The 27,685-nt window shown below is 44.7% G+C and overlaps 1 protein-coding gene across 1 annotated transcript in view; it reads right to left on the minus strand.

The window, feature by feature from the left end:
- LOC311132239 (dolichyl-diphosphooligosaccharide--protein glycosyltransferase subunit STT3B-like) overlaps positions 1-27,685 on the minus strand; it is an 86,286-nt gene that overhangs the window by 13,027 nt on the left and 45,574 nt on the right. Inside the window, exons 3-7 of the mRNA XM_084165469.1 lie at positions 20,338-20,625; positions 10,841-10,906; positions 6,663-6,762; positions 4,769-4,867; positions 2,477-2,623 (exon numbers count right to left, since the gene is read on the minus strand). Coding sequence (XP_084021595.1) covers positions 2,477-2,623; positions 4,769-4,867; positions 6,663-6,762; positions 10,841-10,906; positions 20,338-20,625 — 700 coding nt within the window. The remainder of the gene's footprint in view (positions 1-2,476; positions 2,624-4,768; positions 4,868-6,662; positions 6,763-10,840; positions 10,907-20,337; positions 20,626-27,685) is intronic.

Raw genomic sequence — 27,685 nt, forward strand, 5'->3', positions numbered from 1 at the left:
ACTCGAGAGGAATGTTGAGCAGTGGAGGTTAGAAATATATTTAGTGGGCCAGGTACATGAGTAACAAAGGCTCTCAACAATACAAGCTAAATGTGTAACAGAGATTTAAAAAAAAAAAGTAACTATTATGGTATCTGAGGACTAGCTTGTGTTAGTTGTTTATACCTGGTGGGTCAGGTGTATATGTAATTATATGGTATATGAGGATTTGGTTTCGAAAGCAAAGTGTATGTGCAATGTTGACGTATAGGGACTGTATATAACTGATACTACAGTATAAGGTATATGACTACAGTATATGGTATATATTGAGGACTGACTAATGTAAGTCAGGTGTATGTGTAACTAATTATAAGGTATATGAAGTCATGCTTCTGTATGTCCGGTGTATGTGGAACTAACTACAGTGCCTTCTGAAATTATTTACAACCACAACTTTTTCCACATTTTGTTGTGTTACAGCCTGAATTTTAAATGGATTAAATTGAGATATCGTGTCACTGGCCTACACACAATACCCAATAATTTCAAAGTGGAATTATGTTTTTAGAAGTTAACTAAAAATGAAAAGCTGAAATGTCTTGGGTCAATAAGTATTCAACCCCTTTGTTATGGCAAGCCTAAATATGTTCAGGAGTAGAAATGTGCTTAACAAGTCAAATAATACGTTTCTTGGACTCACTTTGTGTGTAACAAGTGTTTAATAGGCTTTTTGAATGACTGTCTCATCTCTGTACCCCACACATACAATTATCTGTAAAGTCCCTTAGTCGAGCAGTGAATTTCCAACACAGATTCAACCATGAAGACCAGGGAGGTTTTCCAATGCCTCGCAAAGAAGGGCACCTATACAGGCGTCCTTCCTAACTCAGTTGCCGGAGAGGAAGGAAACCGCTCAGGGATTTCATCATGAGGCCAATGGCGAATTTAAAACAGAGTTTAATAATGGCTGTGATAGGAGAAATCTGAGGATGGATCAACAAAATTGTAGTTACGCCACAATACTAACCTAAAATGACAGAGCCTGTACATGATTCCTGTTTGCAATAAGACACTAAAGTAAAACTGCAAAAAAATTGTCTAAGAAATTAACTTTATGTCCTGAATACAAAGCGTTATGTTTTGGACAAATCCAACACAACACATCACTGAGTACCACGCTTTATATTTTCAAGCATGGTGGTGGCTGCATCATGTTATGGGTATGCTTGTCATCTGCAAGGACTAGGGAGTTTTAGTAATTGTTTTGTGTATTTTACACCCTTTTTCTCCCAATTTCGATCTTATAATAATAATAATATAATATGCCATTTAGCAGACGCTTTTATCCAAAGCGACTTACAGTAATGCGTGCATACATTTTTTTTTTGTGTATGGGTGGTCCCGGGGATCGAACCCACTACCTTAGCGTTACAAGCGCTGTGATCTACCAGCTGAGCTACAGAGGACCACGATCTTGTCTCATCGCTGCAACTCCCCAACATGCTTGGGAGATGAAGGTCGAGTCATGCGTCCTCCGAAACATGACCCGCCAAACCGCGCTTCTTAACACCCGCCCGCACCAATGTGTCGGAGGAAACGCTGTTCAACTGACGACCGAGGTCAGCCTGCATGCGCCCGGCCCGCCACAAGGAGTCGCTAGAGCGCAATGAGCCAAGTAAAGCCCCCCCCGGCCAAACTCTCCCCTAACCCGGACGACCCTGGGCCAATTGTGCGCCCCCTATGGGCCTCCCGATCACGGCCGGTTATGATACAGCCTGGGATCGAACCCAGGTCTGTAGTGACGCCTATAGCATTGCGATGCAGTGCGTTAGACCGCCGCGCCACTCGGGAGGCCCGGGAGTTTTTTTTATTTTTCTAAAAACAAACTGAATAGAGCTAAGCACAGGCAAAATCCTAGAGGAAAACCTGGTTCAGCCTGCTTTCCAACAGACACTGGCAGACAAATTCACCTTTCAGCAGGACAATAACCTAAAACACAAGGCCAAATCTACACTGTAGATGCTTACCAAAACTACATTGAATGTTCCTGAGTGACCTAGTTATACTTTTGAATTAAAATCGCTGTCAAGCAATTAGCAACAAACAACTTGACAGAGGTTGAATAATTTTGTACAATCCAGGTGTGCAAAGCTCTTAGACTTACCCAGAAAGACCCACAGCTGTAATCACTGCCAAAAGGTTAGTCTAACATGTATTGACTCAGGGGTGTGAATACTTATGTAAATTAGATATTTCCGTATTTCATTTTCAATACACTTGCAAAAATGTCTAAAGTTTTCACTTTGTCATTATGGATTAGTGTGTGTGTAGATGGGTGAGATAAAATCTATTTAATCCATTTTGAATTCAGGCTGTAACACAACAAAGTGTGGAATAAGTCAAGGGGTCTGAATACTTTCTGAAGGCAATGTATGTGTTATATGAAGACATGCTTCTGTAAGTCATGTGTATGTGTAATGGTATAGGAACTCACCAGTGTAGGTGAGATAGATGACAGTGAGGAACACCACCCCAGCAGCTAGCGACACCCCCAGGAAGAACAGGGTCTGGAACTCCTGCTTGGTGAGCCTGTCCTTCAGGTACTGCAGCAATGCATATGCCTGGAGCAGCGCAAACACACCTGTGACAGGACACATACAATCACAGAATGTTGGAGTTATTATCACAACAACCTTAATGTGGGTCTCAAGCAAGCAGGTTTATATACAAAACATTTTAAATAAGGACTATCATTTGATGGTCGTATTACTATATATGTGCTACACACTGATGCTGTAATAATGCATGACAATATATTTGAATAACTGGAACAGTTAAGACTAAATGGGATCTCAGTTCTGTTATCTGATGTGGCACCCCCCCCCCCCAGCAGCATTCCAAGGTCACAACTCCTTCAGAACCCAGAAAGCGTGCAATGATGCAAAAATGCCCATCACTCTGATGCCAGCCTCCTGCGGGGAGGTCCAGCTCTCTTTTCTTTCCCTTCCTGTCACGTCGCGCTGGCTGTCGCTGTAGACACGCCGCTAGATGTTGCGAGCAGCTGCTGCCTGAAGCCAAACGCCCATCCTTTGAGAGTGTGACGGTGCTTTCCGTTCCTCAAAGCCCACGCCGCTGACGTGCTGCCCTGGTCACCCGCATAACAAACACCACTTCAGAAACCAGACTGAAGCTACATTAGACTAAGAGGAACATACATTGATGCTTTAGAGCTACGTAATCCTGTTACTAGGGATGTGACAAAAGTAACGATAAGAAACATTTATAAAATTACACATTAATTCACAATGCAGCTGCGCTGCTGCCAGCAACGGTTTGGGTCTCACGGTGCGTCCCTTTCAGATGGTTAAGCATTGCACCTGTACTACCGTTACTGTACCTAAATTCCACCTTGCAAAGTTTGCATTTCACCACCTTCTCACATAACTTCTCAAAGTATTGCCATACAGGACTTTGCTGCTGTCGCTTGACTTTCTCTGCCAATTTTCCAGCTGTTAACGATGATGTAGTGGTGGAGAGTCGATTCCAAAATATATTCCTCGACTTGTTGCGCATAAACTCTTGGGGTCTACGCCCATTTCTAAAAGTCAAGATTCGATTCCGCTAGGAATCGACTCTTCAACTCCTAAGATTCAGTCTTTTTGGAACGGAAGAGCAGTGTTGCCAACTTAGCGACTTTGTCGCTATATTTAGCAAGTTTTCAGACCCCTCTAGCGACACATTTTCAAAAAAGCGACTAGCGACAAATCTAGCGACTTTTTCTGGTGTTATTGGAGACTTTTGGAGACTGACGTGAAAGCACGTATCGTTCTTACTCTTCTCAACGAGCAGCGGGTGCTTTGTTACCCCTGTCCCAAAGCACTCGGCCCAGTCCTCACGCAGCAGTCCCTCCCAGCTGCAGTCAGAGGAGGAGATGTTCACCCCTCCGCGTCCAGACTGCGCATGCGGGAAGCCGCCGCTGGCTGATCCCGCCCTGGCTTACATTCAGGGCGGGATGTAAATGTAGAGTGTTTTTACTCACTTTTTGTCTCTCCCACGACGCTATTCCTCTCTCCCACAGCGTCCATCACAATTACATAGACATTGCCAATTATGTAAATTAGGTGATGACGTCATTTAGCGACTTTTAGGACAGCCAATAGCTACTTTCCTTACTGAGGAGTTGGCAACACTGCGGAAGAGACTGATTAGTTGCCGTACTTCCGAGAACACTAACACTTGCATTTTTCATAGCGAGCTAGCGAGGGACCAAGAGCGGAGAGAGGTACAGTATAGGCAGGTCAGCCACCAGGTAGACAGAGTCAGAACCGTGCACTAGGCCTATCTATCGGTAATCAAAAGCTGCATCTTCAGTAAAGCAGGGCCTATCATCAATGAATAGGCTAGCATATTCTACACGCAGCAGACCGAAGACTGAACACACGCTTGTGTCAATAGTGAAGAGAAAGACCAGGCAAGCTAGCCCGAGGGAGAGAGAGGAAGGGGCAGGCAGAAAGAACTGTGCGCATATGTCTTGGAAATCTGTATATCGCAATGTCTTGTTGCCTCGCAAATTCACCAAAAGTGGCATAAAGTTCACTTCTTCCTCTCTGGTTAAGGTGCTACACAGGATTTTGTTTTTATTTTTGCATTGTAATTTCAGAAAATAAAATAAAATCCTATGTAGCACCTTAAAACCAGAGAGGAAGAGGCAAACTTTATGCTACTTTGGTGAATTTGCACTAATCGTGGAGTGTTTCACAGTCAGAATAACAAAAAGTTACTTTACCTGCTGCCGCCATGTGCTCGCTGGTTCTGATTGGCTGGAAGCCCACAAAGGGGATCTGCATGGATAGCACCAGGCCCACGATGTAGAAAGTGCTGTAAGCTGATGGAGAAAGAAAGAGAAAGACCAAGAGCGAGAGATGAGATCAAACAAACAGGTTGAACACAGACACTGTTCTATTCAAAAACCCACTATCACTTCAGTTTGGGTTGTTAAGGTAAAGCGCCTTTTCTCTCTTTAGAGGTATTTAATGTGCATTGATTTTGTCAATGCATCTCCTGAGTGGGAGTAAATACAATAACATCTCATCTGGAGTAATTTACTGAGAACATAGAAGTGGGCAAAGAAATGCGCAGTGGGGGGCCTAACATGAGCCCACGATGCAGTGAAACTGTAGAACTCCCACCTTTGTAGCTGGGGGGGGAGCTGATCTGATCCTAAGCCATGTGCCCTAATCAAGATTCCATACTTTTCTGAACACTGGGGCTTTTTGAAGTGACAGACTAGCTCTGAGCACTCCCGACTGATTCATTATCGCCTGTTGACTGATGGATGTAAGAGATGAACTATGTGAAATATAACTGCGAGTAACACTGACAATGCACTCATTGTGCCAGCACCGATGCCAAAGCGATATCTAGTTTTTAGAAGAGCTTTCTCTATGGTAGATGAAGGAGAAAGGTTAAAACTAGATCAAAACGAGATGGTTATGAAGCACTTTAAGGATCAAGGCCTTACACAAGATTGCTGCTTGAATAACTATGCAAAGGGTGTTTGAGGTTGACAGCTTCTGCGTTCGAAGCCATAAATATTTCAGAACAATGCAATGGAAAAATGGTCTGCATTAACAAACGGTTCTTGTGGAAGGGTGGAATCCTTGGTTGAGGAAAATGCAAAGAGATTGAGTACAGCAGGGTCAATGCCCTCTTTTTAAATAGGGACGTAATTTATTTTCAAAGCGCCCAAGAACGGGGTACTGTTTACTGTGAGTAATATGTATAATCAAGTGTAAATTATGCTTGATGCTAAACCATTTATCCCAGCTAGCCTGCTGTTCCTTCAGCTCAGCTAAATATGTACTGCCTACGATGCTGCAGCATTTCTGCAATGTTGTCTGTCTGACAATGATGGGTTGTGTTCTGTAAGCCTCAAGGACGAATATAAGCAATTTACAGGAAGATATACGCAGTCAAATTCAGAATTATTAAACTCAGTTTTCAGTCACATTCGGTAGAGTATTTGTGGTTGTTTTGAGGAAAACAGGTGCGTGCAGTCACATCTCTTTAGCAGATAGAAGGTTTGCGTTCACATATCAACTGAGTGTACAAAACATCAGGAATACCTTCCTAATATTGATTTGCACCCCCCTTTGCCCTCAGTACAGCCTCAATTTGTCAGGCCATGGACTCTACAAGGTGTCGAAAGCGTTCCACAGGGATGCTGGCCCATATTCACTCCAATGCTTCCCACAGTTGTGTCAAGTTGGCTGGGTGTCCTTTGGGTGGTGGACCATTCTTGATACACACGGGAAACTGTTGAGCATGAAAAACCCAACAGCGTTGCAGTTCTTTACACACTCAAACCGGTTCGCCTGGCACCTACTACCATACCCTGTTCAAAGGCACTCAAATATTTTGTCTTGCCCATTCACCCTCAATGGCACACATACACAATCCAAGTCTCAATTGTCTCAAGGCTTAAAAATCCTTCTTTAACCTGTCTCCTCCCCTTCATCTACGCTGATTGAAGTGGATTTAACTGATATCAATAAGGGATCATAGCTTTCACCTGGATTCACCTGGTCAGTCCATGTCATGTTCCTAATATTTTGTACACTCAGTGTAGAGGGTTTATGTTCACATCTCTTTAGCAGATGAAAGTGTTTGTGGTCACTCACCGATATAGACCCTCCTGCTGTAGCGCTGCATGAGCAGCAGCACAAACACATGCAGGGGGATCAGGTTGATGATGAAGACATATCCTCCCCATGCTGACACCTGCAACAAACACAGAGCCATCAGCAAAACACACATGCCACCAGGAATGCATGGAAATGCGCAGTGGCCCCATATAAAACCAATGCAATCATATTTAACACTGTATGACCGCAAAGTAAAATGCATCAATAATTTTAAAAGCTCCATGAAATTATGCAGCAACACTGTCTCAGACTTGCAGCGTGAAACAAGGGGACTATAAAATACTCTACAAAAACATCAACTGCAGTACGTAGGATGTACAGAGCACAGACAGAAGGATCGTAGACTCTCTCACACACACACACACACCTGCTTAGTCACACATTTAATTCACAATCACTCATCTATGATTAAAATATGTTTTGCAATTACTTCTAATTGCGAAAAAACTAAAACAAAGAGTCACACTAGAAGGAGATAAAACTCCCCTCAATAAGTTTGTTCCGGAGTGGTTAAGTGCAATTATCTTTTCACAGCCATTTCCATCTTTAGCTTCAGATGGTGTGAGCTAAATTAGGTGCAGTTGAACTGTAACTTGAATGATTACAGAGACAACTCCCATTTTGAGCGAATTTCCTGTGTTAACACAGCCGCAGCGGTTCTCTGTGAGAGAAGAGGTTGATAATTGAAAACACAACGCCGGCCCAGAGGAACTGCTGGGCGGTATCAGTGAGGAGAGGAGAGAGTGAGGCTAGTATCTTGCGCCGAGGGTCGCATGCCGCAGCCTCCTGGCCACGGAGCGTAATTTGACCAAACATCTCACACATGTACTGCTAATGACCTCGCCGTTGTGTGTGTGTGTTGTTTGAGAGAGAGAGAGAAGCTTGTGTATGAGAAACATTTTCTGCATTACTTCCCCCACATGGTTGAGGGTCGAATAAGCAAGCAGCAATCTTCTGGAGACACCGAGCCATATCGAAGACAAAGCTTGAAACAACTCTGTACTCAGACTCTTTGAGGACAGTACAGTCAAAATCTCTGCACCACCAAGCACAAAATATCTTGTTTACCACCAAAATAAAGTCTGCTAAGAGACAGTGAGGTAGCTGAAAGAGCTGGTGCATACACAATCAATATGCTTGTTAGAGTAAATAATGTATTTATCGATATAGCTCAGTCCTACATCAAGAAACCAGCAAAAACGATGTTTTAGCTAGAAACCTATCACACTTCCCATGAGAAAGGCCTCGATTGAAACAATGTTTTTTCTGGTTAGGCCGCTAGGCATCCTGCTTAATGAATCTCAATAAAACCACTTCTTACTCTGGCTTTGAGTTAATAATATATCCTTCTGGCAATAGTAACTATCAGGAATGTTATAAGCTGGAGATAATGTAGTTAGCAGATTCCCTAATTAGATAAGCCACATCCTCATAATATCCCCTGTGTGTATTGAAACATCTGAGTGACATCCCTGTAAGGCTTTCATGCCATGTTCTGACAGTATTTCTATGAGAAGAGCAGTTGTCCTTGGACAAGCTTCCTTTACAATACAATGAGGAACAACCTTTTCTGTATGTTACAATACAACCAGGTGGACGAGCAGTTTGCAGGTAGCTTAGTGGTTAAGAGCGTTGTGCCAGTAACTGAAAGGTCGCTGGTTCTAATCCCCGAGCCGACTAGGTGAAAAATCTGTCGATGTGCCCTTGAGCAAGGCACTTAACCCTAATTGCTCCTGTAAGTCGCTCTGGATAAGAGCGTCTGCTAAATGACTGAAATGAAATGAAATTAATACAACCAGGAGGACGAGCAGTTTGTGTATGTTACAATACAACCAGGAGGACGAGCAGTTTGTGCATGTTACAATACAACCAGGAGGACGAGCAGTTTGTGTATGTTACAATACAACCAGGAGGACGAGCAGTTTGTGTATGTTACAATACAACCAGGAGGAAGGGCTGTTACACTATGTTAGGGCTTCCTATGGGCCCAACGCTAACCTGTTAGTGTGTGTACTACAACAAGTGCATCTCAAATTAGCATTTGGCCCTGCGACTGTTCATAATGGGGTCAGCAAAGAGCCAGACATTAGGCTCAGGGACCTCTTTAGGATGCTGGAAACAGAATAACCTGAGATGCTGTCGGTCACCTACGGGGGTATCAGATGGCATGAGTGGAGGATATAAGCTGTGGCCTTGACTGAGAAAATAAAGTTATTTGTGGGAGAAAGTCGTTTTGTTGAAAGTCAGGTGGGGCCCGGGGAGGTAGGTGAACCACTGCAAAGCGCTGGATAGATTTCTTTAATGTAAAAAGGGCCTCGAGTTGTGATTTTATCGCTTGACTTCTAATAATAACCTCCAGAAAGCGGCACATCTTACAATCACATGAAGAGCTGAGTTGTGCTGCTGAGAATGCCTCAAATACTTTGAGTGAAAAGAACTTCAGAAGTGCTCCCATGATGCTCGTGGTCGGGGGAGGGGGGTTCTGGCAGGGTAGGAGGGAGTTGTCACTTAGGGAAAACACATTCTCTCCCGGGAGACATAAGATAGAACATCAGGCAGCTCTCACAGTAGGGGCTTTCGCATTTCTTGTCCATCATGACGTCTCAACTGAGCTTCTTCTCTCCCTCCATGGTCTGATCATGACACAGAGCTGAGCACGGAATCTCTCGCTGTGCATGTGTCATGTTCGATTAAGCCCCATGGGTGGGTATCCTTAATCAACAGTGGGAGGGGAGAAACGGTGGAGGGGTAGATATTGCAGCATGTAGGGCTGCAACTACTCACACCCACTAGAGCAGGGGTACTCAAGTAATATTTGAGAAGGTCCGGTCACACAAATTTCCTAGGTGGCAAAGGTCCAGCTGGATAATGTAATTTATCGGCGTAGTAAACTCCCACCTCGCAATCCATGCGACCCCAAACTGTTCACACCCCTCTTGTTGGCGGAGAGAAAATGTTGCAGTTTTAAAGCTAATTTCCACAGTTCAACACATTTTGCATGGGGCAGAGATTTTTGGGCTGATTTAAAGCTCATTTCCTGCAATTCTACGTATTCTTCCATGTCTTATGTGTGTTTATATGATACCAGGTGTCGAAGTACGACCGAGTATTGGGGGCACTAGGGGGTACTGACTCTGTTGTACGTCCGGATTCGGTCTGCCAGTTGAGTAATGGGGCACTAGAGGGTCGTGAGAGCGTGTTACAAAGGAGATACGGGCTTGTCGTGTTGCCGACAAAGGAGATACGGGCTTGTCGTGTTGCCGACAAAGGAGATACGGGCTTGTCGTGTTGCCAACAAACCCTGCAACAGGTCAGACATCAGAAGGATGTTAGTGGGAGGGATGGGTAGAGCGGAGTTGTGACTAGAGGGAGTACACCTACGACTGGAAGTGACTTTTTGTAGCAGGTTATGAGAGCATTTTAGCTAACCGTAACCCTTTTCCTAACCTTAACCTAAGTCTCCTAACCTGCCATGTTAATTATCCTAACCTGCTACGAAAAAGTAACTTCCGGTTGTAGCTGTACTCCCTCTACTCAGAACCGTAGAGAGGGGGAGGTCGAAATATTCTCACTCCGGAGGAGACAGACAGAATGAGAGAGGGGCTTATAAAATTGCTGTGGTTTCTCTCAGTAGAAAATCTCCCTGCTCTCATATCTCTTCAGATGTGGTCATTAGTGGCTTTTCCCTGCCGGAGTTTGGATGCTGGGCCCCGACATGATCGATGGCAGCTGAATCTCTGTAATCCGTTTCATTTGACATATGTATTTTCCGGAGCAGAGGGGAGACTTAACTGTGAAGACACTGGAAGCAGAAGATCTTTGCAGGCGCTCAACATCACCAATCGTACACAAAGAAACCTGTCTGGGAGGCAGTCGGCTCTGTTTATCTTTTATTTTCTCTCTCCATCGACCCCGACAGGTCAGGGGGGGTTTCATAAATAACGTTTAACGCGCCGGTGCAGACTCCTTTTTCACGCCACTCATTACCGCTTTTGACGTCTACGATTGCACTCAACAATGCTATCTTGGGGTAATCTTACTGTAATCATGACTTCCAATTCCCATTGCCAGAGATGGGATGCTATGTTGGTGGAAGTCAATGAAACTGTTTTCTATGTGTTTACGAGTAACAATTAAGGCTCTTTGACACTCACCATGTAGAAGTAGGAGAGGCAGCAGCCAATGGACCAGAACACTGAGCCGGTCTTGATCGATTTCACCTGTGACGGGGAGAACAGACACAACAAAGGATTAAGGACCAGTAAACTGATTCTGTCATTCTGTCAAACATACAGTGCATACGGAAAGTATTCAGACACCTTGACTTTTCACATTTTGTTACATTACAACCTTATTCTAAAATGGATTAAATGTCCCCCCCCCCCCCCCTCAACAATCTACACACAATACCCCAAAAACAGAAATATCACATTTGCAGAAGTATTAAGACCCTTTACTCAGTACTTTGTTGAAGCAGCTTTGGCAGCAATTACAGCCTCGAGTCTTCTTGGGTATGTCGCTACAAGCTTGGAACACCTGTATTTGGGGAGTTTCTCCCATTCTTCTCTACAGATCTTCTCAAGCTGTCAGGTTGGATAGGGAGTGTCGCTGCACAGCTATTTACAGGTCTCTCCAGAGATGTTCGTTTGGATTCAAGTCCGGGCTCTGGCTGGGCCACTCAAGGACATTCAGAGACTTGTCCCGAAGCCACTCCTACGTTGTCTGTGTGCTTAGGGTCGTTGCCCTGTTGGAAGATGAACCTTCGCCCCAGTCGGAGGTCCTGAGCGCTCTGGAGCAGGTTTTCATCAAGGATCTCTATGTACTTTGCTCGGTTCATCTTTCCCTCAATCCTGACTAGTCTCCCTGCCACTAAAAACCATCCACACAGCATGACGCTGCCACCACCATGCTTCACCGTAGGGATGGTGCCTGGTTTCTTCCAGACGTGACGCTTGGCATTCAGGCCAAAGCGTTCAATCTTGGTTTCATCAGAGCAGAGAATCTTGTTTCTCATGGTCTGGAAGTTCTTTAGGTGCCTTTTGGCAAACTCCAAGTGGGCTGTCATGTGCATTTTACTGAAGAGTGGCTTCCATCTGGCTACTCTATCATAAAGGCCTGATTGGTAGAGTGCTGCAGAGATGGTTGTCCTTGTGGAAGGTTATCTAATCTCCACAGAGGAACTCTGGAGCTCTTTCAGAGTGACCATCAGGTTTTTGGTGACCTCCCTGACCAAGGCCCTTCTCCCCCGATTGCTCAGTTTGGCCGGGCGGCCAGCTCTAAGAAGAGTCTTGGTGGTTCCAAACTTCTTCCATTTAAGAATGATGGAGGCCACTGTGTTCTTGGGGAACTTCAATGCTGCAGAAATGTTTTGGAACCCTTCCCCAGATCTGTGCGTCGACACAATCCTGTCTCGGAGACAATTCCTTCGACCTCATGGCTTGGTTTTAGCTCTGACATGCACTGTCAATTGTGGGACCTTATATAGACAGGTGTGTACCTTTCCAAATCATGTCCAAATCAATAGAATTGACCACAGGTGGACTCCAATCAAGTTATAGAAACATCGAGGATGATCAATGGAAAGAGGACACACCTGTGCTCAATTTCGAGTCTCGTAGCAAAGGGTCTGAATACCTATGTAAATAAGGTTTCTGTTCATTTTTAATACATTTGCAAATATTTCTAAAAACCTGTTTTCACTTTGTCATTATGGGGTATTGTGTGTAGATTGATTCATTTTTTATTTATTTAAACCCTTTCAGAATAAGGCTGTACGTAACTAAATGTGGAAAAGGTCAAGAGGTCTGAATACTTTCCGAATGCACTGTATCATCCAGGACAACAAAGTCCTTAGCACTTTCTAACTCCCACAGTATGCTTTAACTAACATAGCCTACATTCACTTGATGGAAAGCCTACATTCTCTTGATGGAAATGTGGAAAAAAGTGTTAGTGAAACACCATGGTAGTTTCATTAACAGTCTGTTAATTATAGCTCCTAAACAGATTAAGGGGCATCAGACTGTATATGGGGGGCAGCCGATGATGTGGATGTGGATTAAGGCAGCCCCCCGCACCTCTCTGATTCAGAGGGGTTGGGTTAAATGCGGAAGACATTTCAGCTGAATGCATTCAGTTGTACAACTGACTAGGTAACCCCTTTCCTTTTTCCCAGCTGTACAGAGACCAAATCAAATGTTATTTGTCACTTGTGCCGAATACAACGGGTGTAGACTTTACAGTGAAATGCTTACTTACAAGCCTTTCCCAACGATGCAGAAAAACGAATAAAAACATTAATTGTTACAAGATAAATTAAATACACAAGAATAAAGATATATACAGGGAGTACCAGTACCACATCACTGTGTGGGGTACAAGGTATTTGCAGTAGATCTGTACATAAAAGGGAGGGTAAAATTACTATGCATCAGGATAGTAAAATACAGAACAGAGTCGCAGCAGCATATGAGTGTGAAAGTGTGTGTGTATGTAGTGTGTGTGTGTGAGTTTGTGAGAATGTCAGTGTAGTGTGTGTGTATATACTCTATAGTGCATATATGGTCTTGCGAGTGTGCATAGAGGCAGTGCAAGATAGGGTCAGAGCAGATTGTCCGGGTAACCACTTACAGTGCCTTCATAAAGTATTCATACCCTTTGACATATTCCACATTTAGTTGTGTTACACCTGTTTTAAAGTCACCATTGGCCTCATGGTGAAATCCCTGAGCGGTTGCCTTCCTCTCCGGCAACTGAGTTAGAAAGGATGCCTGTATCTTTGTAGTGACTGGGTGTATATACACCATTCAAAGTGTAATTAATAACTTCACCATGCTCAAAGGGATATTCAATGTCTGCTTTTTGTATTTTTACCCCTATTCTAATAGGTGCCCTTCTTTGTGAGGCATTGGAAAACCTCCCAGATCTTTGTTGTTAAATCTGTCTTTGAAACGCACTGCTTATTTGAGGGACCTTCCAGACAATTGTATGTGTGGGGTACGATGGTAGTCATTCAAAAGTCCATGCAACTTGTTAAGCACATTTTAAAACACTTATTGCACACAGTGAGTGCATGCAACTTATGTGACTTGTTAATCAAATTCTTACTCCTGAACTTATTTAGGCTTGCCATAACAAATGGGTTGAATACTTATTGACTCAACACATTTCAGCGTTTCAATTTTAATTCATTTGTAAAATTTAACTGGATGATGGATGACAGGGAGTGATGTATTGGGCTGTCCGTAACACCCTCTGTAGCGCTTTGCAGTAGAGGGCGGTGCATTTGCCATACCAAGCGGTGATTCAGCCAGTCAAGATGCTCTCGATGGTGCAGCTGTATAACCTTTAGAGGATCCGAGGGCCCATGCCAAATCTTTGTAGCCTCTTGAAGGGGAAGAGGCACTCCACTACAGCCCCGTCGATGTGGATGGGGGCATGCACTCCGCCCTTTTTCCTGTAGTCCACGATCAACTCCTTGATCTTACTGTCGATGAGGGAGAGGCCGTAGTCCTGTCATCACACTGCCAAGTCTCTGACCTCCCTGTAGACTGTCTCATCACCGTCGGTGATCAGGCCTACCACCATTGTGTCTTCAGCAAACTTGACGATGGTGTTGGAGTCGTGCGTACAGGGAGTACAGGAAGGAACTTAGTGCACACTCTTGAGGGGCCCCGTGTCGTGGGTCAGTGTGGTGGAGATGTTGTTGCCTACCCTCACCACCTGGGTCTGGCCCGTCAGGAAGTCCAGGATCCAGCTGCAGAGGGAGGTGTTCAGTCCTAGGGTCCCGAGCTTGGTGATGTGCTTGGAGGGGACTATGGTGTTGAACGCTGAGCTATAGTCTAGGAACAGCATTTTCACAGTCATTTCCCCTCTTGTCAAAGTGGGAGAGAGCACTGTAAAGTGCAATTGAGATGGCGTCACCTGTGGATCTGTTGGGGCGGTATGCAAGTCCAAGGTGTCTGGGATGATGGTGTTGATGTGTGTCATGACCAGCCTTTTAAAGCACTTCATAATTACAGATGTGATAGCTACAGGACGATAGTCATTTAGGCAGGTTACCATGGAGTTCTTGGGAACAGGGCCAATGGTGGCCAGCTTGAAACATGTTGGGATTACAGACTGGGACAAGGAGAGATTGAAAATGTCCGTGAAGACACTTGCCAGCTGGTCTGCCCATGCTCTGAGAACGTGCCCTGGTATTGAGTCTGGCCCAGCGGCCTTGCTAGTGTTTAAAGAGAGGGCTGCCTAGCATATTAGTCTGCTCCTGACACACTAGCTGGGACTGCTGGTTACCTGGTCTCACCCCACAGCCTGAGTCAACACATTAAAAGGGACCATGTCTGACAGACAGCCCGTTTTACCTTTCATGACACTGTGGGAAAGTGATGGCAGGGTGCAGGACAGGCGGGGGCACAGAATGTTTTATCGAACGCCGTCTGAGGGACACATCACAGTCACTTGACCTGCTGATGAGGATTGATTGATCAGCGGTGGAAAGCAGGCTACACATCTCACAGGTAATCCTGAGGGAGCTGACAAAGATGTAGGCAACTGAGGAACACCGGAAGCCTATAGCTTTCCCAGTGCCACAGACAATTAAAAAGGCAGCTAGCATAGAATCTACCAGGGCTCGAGACTACTATGCAGAGCATTTGCACGGTCATGTTGAAATACGTCTCTCTCTACTCCCCTCACACGGTCACGTGATCGCTCATGTTCAAATACGTCTCTCATTTACTCCCCCCCGGAGAAACTGTGGAATTAGTGGGACAACAATGTAAGCACGGTGGAGGGGGGTTCGGGGGGTAGCGCTAGTGTTAAAAAGGGAAGGTCTCTGGGGTGCGAGAGGATTCAATTCTAGAATAGGGAGGGGATGAGGGGAGCCGACCCAGGCAGATTAAATGGCTGGAGTCGAATGGGTTATTAGCAGATAAAATGAAGGAGAGGGATAATGAAGATTGGAGAAGAAGCCTGGCAGAGGCACCGATTTCAGCATGCGAGGCGGGATCGGCTAAAGAGAATGAGAGAGATGGTGAAAGCGCTGAGATAAACGTGGGTAAATGAGAGTGATAATGGAAAGCAGTGACGCGTAGCCGGGATGATTGTTTTTTCGGGGCTTTCGCCAAATGGAATGATGTTATTTATTAATTTTTTATACTGATGGCGCCGGTGGGGGACACCAGTGTCACCTGGAACACTCATTGTCTGCATTCCAAATCATGGCACCCTATTCCCTATATAGTGCGCTACTTTTGCCCAGGGCCCATAGGGCTCTGGTTAACAGAGGTGCACTATATAGGAAGTACGATGCCATTTGGGACACACTCGTTGTGTTGGTTCGTTCTAAGACAGGCATGGTCCATGTGGAATGCAATTAAAAGCTCTTATGATGCTGCAGATGCAACAGCTGCTCCTCTGCCTAAACCAAATATTTAAATGATTTGTATCGAATCATTATGACAAGGAAAACACTTCATCACAAATCAGACACTGCAGGTTCCCAAGTAATCATACTAGCATTACAGACAATGTCCCTGGTAGTGTTTTAGCGGTACTTGAGTAAATGCATAATATCGAGCAAATTATACATTGGCTGTCTGCGTTTCATGTAACAACAGGGGTGGAGCCCCTCTGGGTCTGGAGTCAGTCATGGCTCTGACAATCACACCCATAATGTGGGAGGTTCTCTGTGACACTCTGGGCGGGAGGTTAAACGCTCTGTCACACAACTCTGGCAACTCCAGGGTGTGTGGGTTTGTGTGTGGCTGGTTGATGAAAGCAGAGGCTCTTCAAACCAAGTGGCGTTATCAGCTCAGTCACACTCGCCTGAGTTAACATGACACTCCAGAACCCTGACATGGGTATTCAAGCTATGGAAGCAACAGTTGGTGTCTCAAGTCCCCTCAGGAGTTCAATATGTCCGTACTTAGGTCAAGTGTCAAGCTGAAAGAAGTCTACTGACTGATAAATGCAAAGAGACAAAAAAGTTCAGGAACAACGCACATGCTTGACTGGACAAAGGTATGCTGACTGAGATGCACGAACGGACGGACACAAGGTCCTTTCTACCTTCACAGGCGCACTGAGTCCTGCAGAGCTTGCCATTGGTGACTAAAACAAGTGAAGCATGGTGGGAGAGAGAGAACGTGTCACGTTTACCTGCGTGAATGCCGGTGTGTCCTTGGGAGGAAGAAAACAACCTCGCTCCCTGTTTGTTAAGAGCCCTGTTCAGTTTTACTCCTGAAAAATCCTTGCGGATGACAGTGTGGAGCGATCCTTGCGATTCTCAGCTTGTCTGGAGGGGCTTAGAGGCCAACCAAGTTAAATTAATCAAGGGAACTGATGGGGAGCCAGGCGCCCCCTGCCAAGGTCGACTTTGATAAGGAGGGGGAAATGAATGCTGATGAATGCCACATTTGCCCATTTACAATGCACTTCAATTTCATCTATGTGTATACGTTGCATGCACCTGCATCGGCCTCAAGTCATCAGGGAGCATAATGTACAAAACGTGGGCGGGAGTAGAGCGGTGTGAGCGACGCTGCGGCTCTATTGCCATTGAAGGGAGAGGACACGCACTGAGGGCACATCATGTGACAATGGCAGTTTATTTTGCCTAGAATCCTCCTTCTACAGCGTATGGCCCATTTCTATGGTATTGTAAGCCATTGTGCTCATAGATAATCCTTTCACCTCGTCTACGTTAGCTTATCCAATATCTGGTTATATTATCCGACATTCCGCTAGGCCTATCAGGGCAGTTTATTTGTGATATTAAGAGAAAAAAGGGTTACTGTTCAATTGAATGGACTGTTCAAGTGTGATAAGAAAGAAACCCATTGCACCTCCAACCTTAGATATTTTCGATTGCTAATTTTTTTTTAAAGGTCACCAGCAGCGACTGAAACCTACACACCATGTCCCAGACAGTCAGCAGACTGAGTGAAGGTTCTCAGTGTATCAATAATTTAACCCCATCAAAGCAGCTATTAGCGCATTGACTGCAAATCTCGTCAAATAGAACATGTCCCTCTTCACAGCAATGGGCCATGAGTATACGATCGGACAACACACAAAAAGAACATCAAGGGGCGGTTTACGAGTCCATATCAAAGTACCGTATTTTCCGCACTATAAGGCGCACCGGATTATAAGGCGCACCTTCAATGAATGGCCTATTTTAGAACTGTTTTCATATATAGGGCGCACCGGATTATAAGGCGCATAGAATAGAAGATACTGTAGTCAAACGAATTGACTGGGGTTGCGTTATGCATCCACTAGATGGAGCTGTGCTAAAAGGAATGTCAACAAAACAGTCAGATAAAGTCAAACTTTATTAAGCGTTCTGACAACTCCGTTCACTCCCATGGTAATGTTGTTCAAACGTTAATGTGCATATTAACAATATCTCCCAGCCTTGCTCACTCTTCTCCCAAACGTGGAGGGGAACCTTTCCCTGATTCAGTAAACACGTAGTAAAAGAAACAGTCTGATACCACTAAATCAAACGTTAGTGCATAACTCAACATTGTTCAGTTACATATAACACGTAAAGCTCACTTTTTCAGTTCATTCCCCATCCACGAACCCCTCGAATTCTTCTTCTTCAGTGTCCGAATTGAACAGTTGGGCGACTACGGCATCCAACCTGCCCGGCTCCCTCTCGTCATTATCCGAGTCAGTGTCGCTGCTGTTGCCTGGCAGTTCAGATATTATTCCTGCCTTCGTGAAAGCTTTGACCACAGTTGAGACCGATATATCAGCCCAGGCATCCACGATCCATTGGCAGATAGTGGCGTAAGTCGGCCGGCGCTGTCTCCCCGTCTTGGTGAACGTGTGTTCGCCTTCTGTCATCCACTGCTCCCACGCAGCTCGCAGTCTAGCTTTGAACGCCCTGTTGACACCAATATCTAGCGGCTGGAGTTCTTTAGTTAATCCACCCGGAATGACGGCAAGCTCCGAATTAGTTTGCTTCACTTGTTTTTTGACAGCATCGGTGATATGGGCGCGCATTGAGTCGTAGATCAATAGGGACGGAGCTGTGTGGAAAAAGCCACCCGGTCTCTTGACGTAAATTTCTCTCAGCCACTCACTCATCTTTTCCTCATCCATCCATCCCTTCGGGCTAGCTTTGATGACGACGCCGGCTGGAAAGTTCTCTTTTGGCAAGGTCTTCCTCTTGAAAATAATCATGGGTGGAAGTTTCTGGCCATTAGCCTGGCAGGCGAGAACTACAGTGAAGGATGACTTCTCATTCCCTGTGGTACGTACAGACACCGTACTGGTCCCCGTTTTCTCCACAGTGCGGTTCACGGGAATATCAAAGGTGAGTGGAACCTCGTCCATGTTGGTGATGTGCTCTGGCCGGATCTTCTTTTCAGTGATCTTATTTTTGCAGTATGCGCGGAAAGTGACCAGCTTTTCTTGGTAATCTTTTGGCAGTTGCTGCGAGACGGTAGTTCGTGTGCGGATGGAGAGATTACGTCTTTTCATAAAACGAAAGCACCAAGAAGGACCGCCTCGAAATTCATCGATTGTCATGTCCCGTGCTAGCGCTGTTGCCTTCATTCGAATAGTGACTGTAGAGACGCTTCTACTTGCTGCTCTCTGTTCAACAACCCACTGTTCGAGTTTGTCCTCTAACAGTGGCCATCTCGCTTTGTTCCCGCGGAAACTCTGTTTAGTCTTCTTTACTTGGCGCAGGTCATCTTCTTGCTTCCTCCACTTCCGTACCATTGATTCATTAATGTTGAATTCTCTCGCTGCTGCTCTATTCCCATATTCTACTGCATGACCGACAGCCTTGAGCTTGAACTCTGCGTCGTAAGCGTGTCTCTTGAAAGGTGCCATTTTGGGGTCTTTATACACACACAAGTGGTGTGGGACTGTGAGTAAGCACAATACCGGTGTGTACTGGCTACCGTAATGCTGCAAGTGGTGCGGCTTTGTAGTTTACCAGTCGTACTGAAACATTTCATTATTATTAAATTGTTTTTATTGGTTTTTCATACTGAAACATTTTGACAGAGCACCTTGAGCGCCGTGTACAACCAGTATGGATCAACCAATTAACCAATTGATCCATATATAAGGCGCTCCGGATTATAAGGCGCACTGTCGTTTTTTGAGAAAATGAAAGGCTTTTAAGTGCGCCTTATAGTGCGGAAAATACGGTATGTGAAACGGAGCACGGAGGGCACTTCACGAATGCATCCGTTTGTACATATTCTGAAGCATGCATCGATGCAAGCTTCAACGGAAAGTATGCACTGACGTAATCACGTCCAAAATTATGCAACATTTTTTGAAATTATTTGATCTGAAGCGAGAGAAAATACACTGACTTCGAAATGAAATGCTGCCTGGCTGGAAGAAGGTTCAGTGAAAGGGGAGGAGCAGCGTGAGGTAATACAGTAGGGGGGAGTGCGAGTGCTTCTCAAATGTTATGTTTTATGCGTTCTACACACTCATCCTCACAAGAACGTACTCAAGAGAACATCCTCGGAGAATGCACTCGGAGCATGAGAGTGTGGCGCGCGGTAGTATCAATGTTGAGAAACACCTGTAGTCGTAAAATTAAAATCAAATAATGGATCTAAAAGGGATTTATAAAGGATAAAGTTCAAACTGGAAGGTGCAGGCTTACCCAAAGGTAGTAGGTGAATTGGAGGGCGAAGATGGCAATGCCCTCGTTGTCGAAGGAGCCGGCCACTGAGCGGGAGATGTACCCGGGCACGATGGCGATAAAGCAGGCAGCCAGAAGCCCCGCCCCCTGGTTCCACAGCTCCCGCGTCAGCAGAAAGGTGGAGATGGACGTCAGGCCACTGAACACGGGCGCCAGGAAAACGCACACATCCCGGATGTGCACCGTCAAGTGCAGCAGGTTCAGTACGTAGTGGATAAGGCCTGCGGTGACCATCAAACCTGGATATACCTGGAGAGAGAAAGAGACAAGATAGAGGGACTGTAATGGAACATTTATGGCACCTTCAAGCATATGGATGGGATACTTGTCTTATCCTGGATATAAAATGCAAAACACTGATGAATGGGAATAAACTTTTAATGAACCCTAATGTATTGTCACTTATCCATCGAGCAGTTAGTTGGAACTCCACAGGTCAGGCAGGAGAGTGATACGTCAAGCAAGTGTTGGCTTGCTGCATCCACTTGCTTGACATACCACAAGAGTGAGTCAAGTTAATTGAATCCGCACTGGATTTACAATTGGGGAAAACCAGGTAAGGAGATCTTCTCCACCCATATGAGGACTAATTGCCCAGTTCAAGGCTGAGGCCTCAAACAGCCAAACCTTACAGTTCTCGGTCTATAACGCATGAGACCGGACCTAATTAGGCTTGTGTGAAACGTTTCTGAAGTCAGAGGGGCTATGTTTAAGTGTGAGTGATAGCCTGATGTATGCTATGCCAGGCAGAGACGAGTCCAGGGCACTATGGGTCATCTCTGCCTTCCGTGTTTCTCATTTCTAATTAGCTAGTCAGCCTAGGAGCGCTAAACTCTATCAACCATTGTCTTATTGCGCCGCTCACCCAAATCATCCAACCCAGTCTCCCCGTCCTGAGGATTGACCTAGAGGCTAACACTTTGTCAGTTAAAACAAATGCTAAAGTAATCGCTGTTTGGTTGCCCCCAGAACAACAGATGCTGGGCTCTCTGTAGTCTGTATTTCCCCCACATAGCTTCGAATCTTGGCCCGTCAGCTTAAAAATGTGCCTGGTCCATTTCTTTACAGTAACAAAGGGTGGTTTATTGGCTTGACAGAGCCCTATGGTTAAACAGTGTCACATTTATTCAGCCCTCAAATCTTTTCTACGGCTGGAGAGGGAGCGGCTGGCAGATATCCCCCTTGAGAGTGGGAGAGAAAAGACGTGGGAACCGCAGAGGCACTCACTGACACATTAAATGATATCTGCTCCTCCCTCTACAAACGGTGTGACCCATCTTGTGCAAAGGGACTTGCGTTATCATACACAATTAATGACGGCTGTCAGACTTATTTGAAGCAGTTTGAATAAAGAGAGGGGAGAGAAGGAGAGCTGATGACGGGGCGGGATAAAGAAGGAAGGATGCAGAGGTGGGGTGCGACACACTGCTTAGGTCCCTGTTCGGAGACGGGAGAGGTGCTAAAATGAATGCAGACTAGCACCAAAGGGTTTTGGGGAATACCAATCTGAAGAAAAGGCAGAGTGACACACCGTTCAGGTGTTAAAGTAGTTCTGGAATGCCTGAGAAAGTCGGGCAACCCTTGGGTGTACTTCACAATCCGCATGGAATGGATTACATTTGATACAGTCAAGATGCACTTCAAGAGGTACTACATGATCCAATCATTAGGAGATGTACTGTAACTCAGTCAATCCTTTAGGGATCTGACATGAATAGGGCTGTGGCGGTCATTAAACTTTATCAGTCGGTTATTGTCATGCAGATGACTTCCAGTCTCACGGTAATTTACCATTAATTAACAAACACGTTTAGCATCTCCAGGCCTCCACACATACAAGGCTCTGAGGCACGCCTTTGGAACATCTACATTTGAAAAAGTCTAATAAACCCATTTAATACACACCATAACAATAAATCCATTATTTATTTTAGGCAGGTATTTTTCAGAAGAACAGAATATGAGTTGACCAACTGTATGTTGTTATCTGGCTATGCTCCATGCCATAGGCTTGTTCATTTAGCTGACAGGATATGCTTCTACAGTGAGAGAAAAAAGTATTTGATCCCCTGCTGATTTTGTACGTTTGCCCACTGACAAAGACATGATCAGTCTATAATTTGAATGGTAGGTTTATTTGAACAGTGAGAGACAGAATAACAATACAAAAATCCAGAAAAACGCATGTCAAAAATGTTATAAATTGATTTGCATTTTAATGAGGGAAATAAGTATTTGACTCCTCTGCAAAACATGACTTAGTCCTTGGTGGCAAAACCCTTGTTGGCAATCACAGAGGTTAGACGTTTCTTGTAGTTGGCCACCAGGTTTGCACACATCTCAGGAGGGATTTTGTCCCACTCCTCTTTGCAGATCTTCTCCAAGTCATTAAGGTTTCGAGGATGACATTTGGCAACTCGAACCTTCAGCTCCCTCCACTGATTTTCTAATGGGATTAAGGTCTGGAGACTGGCTAGGCCACTCCAGGACCTTAATGTGCTTCTTCTTGAGCCACTCCTTTGTTGCCTTGGCCGTGTGTTTTGGGTCATTGTCATGCTGGAATACCCATCCACGACCCTTTTTCAATGCCCTGGCTGAGGGAAGGAGGTTCTCACCCAAGATTTGACGGTACATGGCCCTGTCCATCGTCCCTTTGATGCGGTGAAGTTGTCCTGTCCCCTTAGCAGAAAAACAGCCCAAAAGCATAATGTTTCCACCTCCATGTTTGATGGTGAGGATGGTGTTCTTGGGGTCATAAGCAGCATTCCTCCTTCTCCAAACACGGCTAGTTGAGTTGATGCCAAAGAGCTCGATTTTGGTCTCTTCTGACCACAACACTTTCACCCAGTTCTCCTCTGAATCATTCAGATGTTCATTGGCAAACTTCAGACGGGCCTGTATTTGTGCTTTCTTGAGCAGGGGGACCTTGCGGGTGCTGCAGGATTTCAGTCCTTCACGGCGTAGTGTGTTACCAATTGTTTTTTTGGTGACTTTGGTCCCAGCTGCCTTGAGATCATTGACAAGATCCTCCCGTGTAGTTCTGGGCTGATTCCTCACCGTTCTCATGATCATTGCAACTCCACGAGGTGAGATCTTGCATGGAGCCCCAGGCCGAGGGAGATTGACAGTTATTTTGTGTTTCTTCCATTTGCGAATAATCGCACTAACTGTTGTCACCTTCTCACCAAGCTGCTTGGCGATGGTCTTGTAGCCCATTCCAGCCTTGTGTAGGTCTACAATCTTGTCCCTGACATCCTTGGTCTTGGCCATGGTGGAGAGTTTGGAATCTGATTGATTGATTGCTTCTGTGGACAGGTGTCTTTTATACAGGTAACAAGCTGAGATTAGGAGCACTCCCTTTAAGAGTGTGCTCCTAATCTCAGCTCGTTACCTGTATAAAAGACACCTGGGAGCCAGAAATCTTTCTGATTGAGAGGGGGTCAAATACTTATTTCCCTCATTAAAATGCAAATCAATTTATAACATTTTTGACATGCGTTTTTCTGGATTTTTTTGTTGTTACCATAAAAATTATAGACTGATCATTTCTTTGTCAGTGGGCAAACATACAAAATCAGCAGGGGATCAAATACTTTTTTCCCCTCACTGTAAGTCCAGTGCCATTATTTTATATTATATGATTTTATAGTAAGAAGAATATAATTGAATTTAGCTGAATAAAATAAATAAGGAAGGATAAAAAATGATATTTTTCCCATTTCGGAGCGAGTGTGCATATGAAGTGGCTATGTTGAGTGTAAGAGTGATCATTTGAAACAGGTCCTATACGCTAGATTTAGAGTTATTTGGCAACTTTAGTTGTGAATGATACAAACTTTAGAATGTCTTAGAAATCAAAACATATATGGGCTGCATGATGCGACAAAAAAAGCTTGCGCTCTGTTCCTTGCCTCAGGCTGCACACGTTCTCTCCATCAAGTGATCATGTTTTCACCCATCAGACTATTCTCAATTTAAACTAGTCTTTACTAATATGTTTTAAAAAAATCGATTTAGAATGGCCCCTTATCAAATGTACAGGAACAGGGGTAAAAATAGATGTTATCCGTATGCACTTGGAATAGCGAATGGAGGCCACTTTCCCACGGTTCGTTTTTTAATCATGCCGGGTAGGCTACTCCGGTTTTATAGCGAAGCATGTGCTTAATATTAGCAGCTGAGAAATAACTACACAGTAGCAGCTGGGATCCTCCTCTTTTTAGTGGTGACCTTCAAAACTCTGCTTTAACACATCAACCACTGTTTGAGGACCATGCAGCCTCTCGCTGCGCAACGGGTGATATTCCAACCAAACTCACTATGCCATGGGCTCTCCAACCCAGTGCTTCATTTGGTAAATCAAGTGAAATCTGTTCGGGAACACTGATAGAAACATGTTTTTTCACAACAAAACATTTCATGAAATTGTTGACAGCCCCTCTCTGCGCATTCGAGAAAGGAATGAAGGAGAGAGGAGATGGAAACACACGGTCGTGAGATAATCTGTAGCGACAAGGTAATGTGTCAACCTATTAATTATGAAAACATAAAAAATGCCCAATTACTAGACGATTCAAAATCAAATTCGCTATAATTGCAGGCTAACTCTGTAAGCCGCCCTGCACAATCAATGAACCAACAGCATCGCCTATGTCTATATGTTCTCTCCCAGACTCATGGAGACAGTTTGGAGCGTAGCATTAGGTAACCAGTCCATCCAGTATGCATAATAATACAGTCCACACTCAAAGGCGATTAGTAGAATTTAGGCTTGACCAATTATGTACCTAACACATCTTAAATCAGTAGTTTTTTTTTTTAATGTTTTTTTTCTGCCATGCATAATAGCCTATTAGGCTATGTATTGTATAACGACAAAAACATTATTTAAATTCTGGGGGGGTTCTGGCTTGGGCTCAGGGTCAGGGTGTTTCCAATGGAGCTCTTGGCAGACTAAGGGCGGTTGAGGCTCTCCTGTGAGGAGGAGGAGGAGCGGTCTGAGGCAGGAAGGGACATGATGCTGTCAGAACTCATTCGGAAAGTATTCAGACCCCTTGACTTTTTCCACATTGTTACGTTACAGCCTTATTCTAAAATGGATTAAATAAATACAAATCATCAATTTACACACAATACTCCATTATGACAAAAACAGGTTTAGAAATGTTGACACCTTTATAAGAAATAAACTGAAATATCACATTTACGTAAGTATGCAGACCCTTCACTCAGTACTTTGTTGAAGCACCTTTGGCAGAGATTACAGCCTCGAGTCTTCTTGGGTATGACGCTACAAGCTTGGCATACCTGTATTTGGGGAGTTTCTCACATTCTTCTCTGCAGATCCTCTCAAGCTCTGTCAGATTGGATGGGGAGCGTTGCTGCACAGCTATTTTCAGGTCTATCCAGAGATGTTAGATCGGGTTCAAGTCCAAAAACCTGTTTTCTTTGTCGTTATAGGGTATTGTGTGTAGATTGATGAGGATTTTTATTTATTTAATCAATTTTAGAATAAGGCTGTAACGTAACAAAATGTGTAAAATGTCAAAGGGTCTGAATACTTTCTAAATGCACTGTATAGGCCTATGCATAAGCTCTATATGTATGGGTGTTTTGAATGAATCACCTTAGAAAGCGCTGTCCATTTCGTTGTGTTAGGCTTTGAAACAACATCCACAATGGCCATGTTTTCCACTCAGGTTCAACCTGTTGTTGAAGTTATTTCTTCAAATTGATCGATCACAGTGAGCTGAGTTTTTAAAAGCACGTAACTGTTTTGATAAGGGTGATGATTTTCACTTGCATTTGCATTGCTATCAGAGTGTTGAGGGACAATAGAGCGCTGAGCACAAGGCCATTAGCGACCTGACGGCCATTAGAGTTGGGTACTGCCAATGCTTGTCCAGAGTGCATAAGAGGAGATTACCGTGACTCAGTCACGTAGAATTTGACTGCTGTCATGACTCATGACTGCCGGTGTGGCTGTAACACAGTCACCACAACAGCCCTAGTCATGCACTGTGTAGGACTGCATTCCCTATATTTTCTTGACTGTCACAGACAGAGTATGAGCTCATTTGCTTCCACACTACATTATTCCCACAACTGGTGTGATTTCTGACAAGGACTTCATAGAAGCACTGTTTTCAGAAGAGGTGATTTGTTACATTTCATTAGCAATAGAGGTTTCTACACCATTAAGGCTACCTGATAAAATTCAAAAGGCCCCTCATACCTCATAGCCTGTAAGTATTATCAGGACAGCTGAGGGAAGCACTTCTAGCCTTCATCGTTTAATCATTTGGTGGGGGAGAGAAAAAAATAAACCTAGCAATGGAAACAGGTAGCTGACAAGGCAAAAAGTTAGGAGCAGCAGAGTTCTCCCACAGGAACTGAACCTGGATCTCCACTCACTTTGCATTGATTTGCATGTTGCTGGGCATTTGCATTCTGTGTACCCAGCGTCTGACCCACCTGCTGTCTAAACCCTGCTGCCCTCTCAGAGCTGACTGTGACCGGTAACCTGGCACGCTGAGCAGAAGTATGGTCCACTGCCTACACATAGACATGTTATACGCAGGTTAGGAAGTTCGGATCCCTTGTGCAGAATGACTGAATCCATTGCTGCTTAACAGCAACACCTGCAATTGCTACTAGCCTATATTCCATCGCTGCAATATCTGCTGCTGCTAAAACGACTGACAATAGTACTGAGTGCTGACATGTCTTAACAGCTCGGCGCTTCTCTCCCACCACCCTGGAGTAAGTACACTGTACACAGCAGGGAACCTTTAGCTGCCAACCTTGGTGGAACAAGTGATGGAGGTAACACAGGGAGCCATTTTAAAAGGTTTGCACTAACAAGGCTGGTAAAAAACCGTCACCCCATTAAGCAACTGTGATTACAGTACAGAGAGACATGTCGGGAGCTGGGAGAAGAGCAGGGTCGTAGTTTATTCACAGCGCTTCAGTGCATAGTTTACAGGGCAGCCAAAAGATGAGGCCCCGTCGAGAGAGGAGGAGCATGGGCTATAAATCTTGCAGAATCGGCAGGTAGTAACTCACCGTGAAAAATATTGTGATTTCCCAACAGCTGCTCCTATTGGTAAACAGCATGGCCATTGGCAGTCATGGGGAATCCCTCAAGTTAAAAGCTCACTGGTTGCTGCCGATGCGTGACTGAGATCGAAGAGCACTGGGGAGGCTTATGAAAAAGTACGGTCCATGGTGCTTTCTCATCTAACCCCCCAACCACACAGGGAGTCTAGGCCTATATCTACAGTGCATTCGGAAAGTATTCAGACCCCTT

This window comes from Coregonus lavaretus (genome assembly GCF_964263955.1).
Source record: "Coregonus lavaretus genome assembly, chromosome: 7".
In the NCBI taxonomy this organism is placed as follows: Eukaryota; Metazoa; Chordata; class Actinopteri; order Salmoniformes; family Salmonidae; genus Coregonus; species Coregonus lavaretus.